General features: G+C 55.9%; 1 protein-coding gene across 1 annotated transcript in view; it reads right to left on the bottom strand.

Moving 5' to 3' along the window:
- Positions 1 to 2,383: 2,383 nt before the first annotated feature.
- LOC108491201 (piezo-type mechanosensitive ion channel component 1-like) overlaps positions 2,384 to 4,798 on the bottom strand; it is a 42,823-nt gene continuing 40,408 nt past the window's right edge. The window contains exons 3-5 of the mRNA XM_029567140.1: positions 3,922 to 4,044; positions 3,116 to 3,158; positions 2,384 to 2,974 (exon numbers count right to left, since the gene is read on the bottom strand). Coding sequence (XP_029423000.1) covers positions 2,773 to 2,974; positions 3,116 to 3,158; positions 3,922 to 4,044 — 368 coding nt within the window. The 3' untranslated portion in view covers positions 2,384 to 2,772. The remainder of the gene's footprint in view (positions 2,975 to 3,115; positions 3,159 to 3,921; positions 4,045 to 4,798) is intronic.

Genomic DNA, 4,798 nt, shown 5'->3' with positions numbered 1-4,798 from the left:
GCTGACGTCATGGGGAAGTGAGGCTCCCAGCCCTGATGCTGCTCCAGCCTCACCTGCCTAGCTGAGGCAGAGGAAGGCCTGGCCTACAGGTGCCCCTCTGATGTGACCTATGGCCTGCAGCCCTCACCGAACTTCTTCCTTGTCCAAAGGAGGTCCAAGCCTTTCTCCTTCCTCACTAGAGCTCTGTCACATGGGCCTCACTAGACACAACCCCACCTCACCCCAAGACACATGATCCTGTCCAGGCCAGGCATAGGATGACCCAACTGTTCTGAAACACTTCAATCCATCCAGGTCATAATGTCCAGAGGACATGGCAGTCCCACAGATCCCAAATCTGTCCCCGAAGCTCTTGTCTCAGTGTAGTTTGGCACCTGGGAGGGATTTTTAGAAAGGACAGAAAGCACATATACACATGCACACCACACACATTGTCCTGCTATTTACAGAGCACCTTCAGACCTACAATCCTTGGTCCAGAGATGACAAGCAACAGTCCACATCACACAGTCAGGGAGAGCAGGGACTCATTTGCACCTTACGGGGTCTCTGGGGAGCAAGGGGGACCTTGAGGGACACAGCAGCTCCAGGGCCTCCTGGCGTTCTGCCAGCTTTCCAACTGGGCGTTTCTCCAGCCCTCCAGTGCCAAAAGGTTTTTTGTTGAGGGCTGCTTCTGCCCCTTCTGATCCTCCAGAGTGACAGAGGTGGATGGCTACTTGGGAAGGAGAGTGATAGCCCCTGCCTGAGGCAGGGAACAGAGACCCATCAAGACCTGTTTTCCCTGGCTCTGACAAGGATTCCCAGAACGTGGATGGCTACTTGGGAAGGAGAGTGATAGCCCCTGCCTGAGGCAGGGAACGGAGACCCATCAAGACCTGTTTTCCCTGGCTCTGACAAGGATTCCCAGAATAGAGCTGCTTCCCAGGCCTCAGGGAAGGCCAGGGCATGGTGGAAAAGAACACAGACTATCGTCAGCAGGCCTAGTTCAGGCCAGCTGCTGGCAGTCATGTGCCTATGGGAACAGCTGAGGAGGTATTGGGTGCCCAAGCTGAGTGCACTAGCTCTGGAGCCAGATGACATGGGCTCCCCGCTGACAAGGATTCCCAGAATAGAGCTGCTTCCCAGGCCTCAGGGAAGGCCAGGGCATGGTGGAAAAGAACACAGACTATCGTCAGCAGGCCTAGTTCAGGCCAGCTGCTGGCAGTCATGTGCCTATGGGAACAGCTGAGGGGGTATTGGGTGCCCAGGCTGAGTGCACTAGCTCTGGAGCCAGATGACATGGGCTCCCCACAGCTCCAATAGTCTCCATACTGGTAACCTTAGGAAAGTTACTTAACCTCTCTGAGTTTGCTTCCCACCTGCAAAGCAAGGGATGAAGCCTGGCAGGGAAGCTGTGCCAGGCAGCTCTTTCTTCACAAGCCATCAAAGGCTTAGGAGGCTACCAGGGTCCCAGGGACATGCTACTGAACACAGACTAGAAGTAGGGGACATGGAAGCCAGACCAGGAGACAGGATAGCTAGTCCCCAAGCCCACTCCCTCTACAAGTCCAAAGAGGCCAGAAGCAAAGTCAGGAAGATGTATCCCTAAGACCCAGGGGAAGAAGACTGGAGGGAGGAGCCCCCAGCTACACTCTGTTGGCCCAAGGATAGGAGCCATCCCTTGGGGTGGAAGGATGGAAGACATGACGACCTGGCCCCGTCCTGGGAACCTCCTGAGAAGCACTGTGACTGATGAACAATTCTGGGCACGGGAAGAACAGGACAGCTGCTGACGGAGGGTCAAATGCCCCAAGGCTATCAGGCCTACGCACTCTAAGCTGCTGAGTGCTGGAGGCCTGTGGAATCCTTTGCTCTCTCTGGGCTGCCCTAGAGCCCAGCAAGTGTCAGTTGTTAAATGGATGCTGGGACCTGGTGCCTAAGGGCTGAGAACTTTGCATTAGAACACTTGACCAGCCATAAATCCTAGCCCAGCTCTTGGGAGGCAGAGGCCAAGGCTGGTGTGGGTGGGAAGGCTGGACTGCAGCCCTCAAGCAGGACTGAGTGTCCAGCAGTGGCCCCTAGGAACAGTAGCAGGGTGAAGGAGGTACAGGGCTGGACCCTCCAGGCTTCCTGCCCTAGGGATAAGCTTGACTTGGGCCTCAGCTCAAGGAAGCAACCTCAGCCTCCCAGATGTTATCCAGAATCTTCCAGTTTGGTTGATGCCCCCACAAGTGACAGATCCCTCAGCAGAGACCTGCTTTGGGGTTGAGGTGACTGAGAACTGGAGCCCTGGAGGGACTTGACCAGCCATAAATCCTAGCCCAGCTCTTGGGAGGCAGAGGCCAAGGCTGGTGTGGGTGGGAAGGCTGGACTGCAGCCCTCAAGCAGGACTGAGTGTCCAGCAGTGGTCCCTAGGAACAGCAGCAGGGTGAAGGAGATACAGGGCTGGACCCTCCAGGCTTCCTGCCCTAGGGATAAGCTTGACTTAGGCCTCAGCTCAAGGAAGCAATCTCAGCCTCCCAGGATGTTATCCAGAATCTTCCAGTTTGGTTGATGCCCCTACAAGTGACAGATCCCTCAGCAGAGACCTGCTTTGGGGTTGAGGTGACTGAGAACTGGAGCCCTGGAGGGTAGGCCTCAAGTGGATACAGCCACGTGGCTGGGAACCTGAGAATGTGGCAAAACTTCCCTTCCCCTCCTGTATCATTTCCACCCGATACATGTGACTATACATGCCACACATTAATATCCTCCAATCATAAAAGTCTATGCTTGTTAAAATCAAAACTGTCCTCAGAATGGGTAGACTTCAGCACTAACTCCTTCAATGAGACCTGGGCTGCTGTAATCCCTCACCAGCTCCTGGGCCCGCTGGCTCTGTCGGGCTTTCCTCGTCAGGCGTCCACAGAGGCCAAGGCAGAGAGAGGAGACCACCAGGACAACCAGGTCAGGCGCCACCAGTCGGGTGGTATTGGGGATGTCCGACAGGTTCAGCCTGTGAACATCAGGGAGAGCTCATAGCCCACATAAGAAGGCGGGGTGGGATGGGGAATGTGGATACACACAGGCCACCCTTAGGACTGTGAAACCCAGAGGATTGGTTCACAGGGGACAGGGCATGGAGTAGGAATCTTACCTCGTGACCCCTATGTGTCGAGAAATGTTCTCCCAGAGGCTGCCTGCAGAGAAAGGACTTGAGGGAGGAGGCCCCAGGTCAGGCAGGGTGCCTGCCCAGTGACCGGTCTTGTGAGTCAGGACACCCTAGGGGCATGGCTGTTAGGGACTCCATGTAGGACCGCACACCAATGATGCTGAAAATGCTACCTACACAGACAGAGAAACTGAGCCAGGCTGCCTGGCCTGAGTGGCAGGACAGGAACTCTCAACCTAGCTGGGAAAGTACAGGCAGGAAGGGCTGGAAGTGGTCTGCAAAGCTGGGCGAGGCTACGGGGAGGTAGAGACCTAAAGCTCAGGACTTCTACACACGAAGCTAGAGTGCTGGTGTTGGCCTGGCTGGAAAGCAGATGACAGCTGGACACACTGCCCACAGGTGAAAGGGCACAGAGCACTAGGGATGGGCAGAGGTGCCAAGGGCCCTTGGTGACACATGGCCCCATAGATAAGCTACAGTGAGCACAGGAAGGTGCTGACAGCTGGGGATACCAGGAAGCCCAGGGCTGTTCCCCAGCCTGATACCACTCTGGGACTGACCTGGCCCCACTGACCACATCACTGCCAGGAACATGCAAGATAGGCCATCTGGATCAGACATAAATCATGGCCAGGCACCCAGAGGCAGCCCATATTAGGCAAAGTCTGGGTGAAGCAGAGTGGCCCAATGAGACTGGAGACCTGAGGTCCCAAGCTAGCACCCTGGTCCCCTCCACCCCAGGACTGCCGTTCCCAGGTACACCTCCCCTGCCCCACTCCTCAGTCACTCACAGTGTGACTCCAGGAGTTGTTTCAGGCTCGTCATAGTATGCAGGCATATCTGGAAGGCAAGGTGGGCCACCAGGAAAAGGAGGCTGAGGCAGAGCAGTGTGCGCAGCAGACGGCCCGTGTGACCTGCAACAGAGTGGGTAGAGTGAGGCTCAGGGGAGACACTGCCCAGGCTAGCAGCCTCTAGGTGGACCACAGCATGTCCATGTGGCCTGCGACACACACCCAGCACGGACACAGGGTCTGGGCAGGAGGGCCAGTCCCATGTAGCCAGGAGATAGTAAAAACCTTCAGTGACAAGAGTCACCAGCATGAGGCACATGTACCGTCCCAGGGCTGTCTTAAACCCTCTTATTGCCCAGTTGGTGAACACTGCTGTGACCTCACCTATAGATAAGTATATAGACCCAGAATGGGGAAGGGACTGGTCAAAGGTTACATAGTGGGGGATCAGCAGAGACTGCCCCCTGGAGGTTCACAATGGCCAGTTACTGCCTGGGCCTTGTTCCCTGTTGTGCTGATGCAGAGGACCTCCCCACTTCTCTAGAGGCCAGCACTGTCCAGGCCCCCTGAAATCAGGAGAGACACAATTGAATTTTCTTATTTAGCTAGCAAGAAGGGATGTCACTGCTAGGCCCCTGGAAACAGAGGAAGAAAAAAATGGAGGAACAGGAGGCCACATTCTACCACAGCCATGCCTACCCTGTGTGTAGACTGGAAAGAAAAGCATGGGGGGGAGGTACCCCAGAAGGGGCCTGGGCAGTGGGGGCCAAGTGTGCCCAGAAAAGCGGGTGAACAGCTGCCTCTTATCTGGAGAGCTGCAGGGCAGAAGCTTCCAGCACCTGCAAGTGTACAAAGCCACAAGACCCAGGCCCCCTGG

This window comes from Nannospalax galili, unplaced genomic scaffold (genome assembly GCF_000622305.1).
Source record: "Nannospalax galili isolate Female #2095 unplaced genomic scaffold, S.galili_v1.0 scaffold459, whole genome shotgun sequence".
NCBI lineage: Eukaryota > Metazoa > Chordata > Mammalia > Rodentia > Spalacidae > Nannospalax > Nannospalax galili.
Note: the sequence above shows the minus strand (reverse complement) of the source record. Positions and strands in the feature narration are given on the sequence as shown.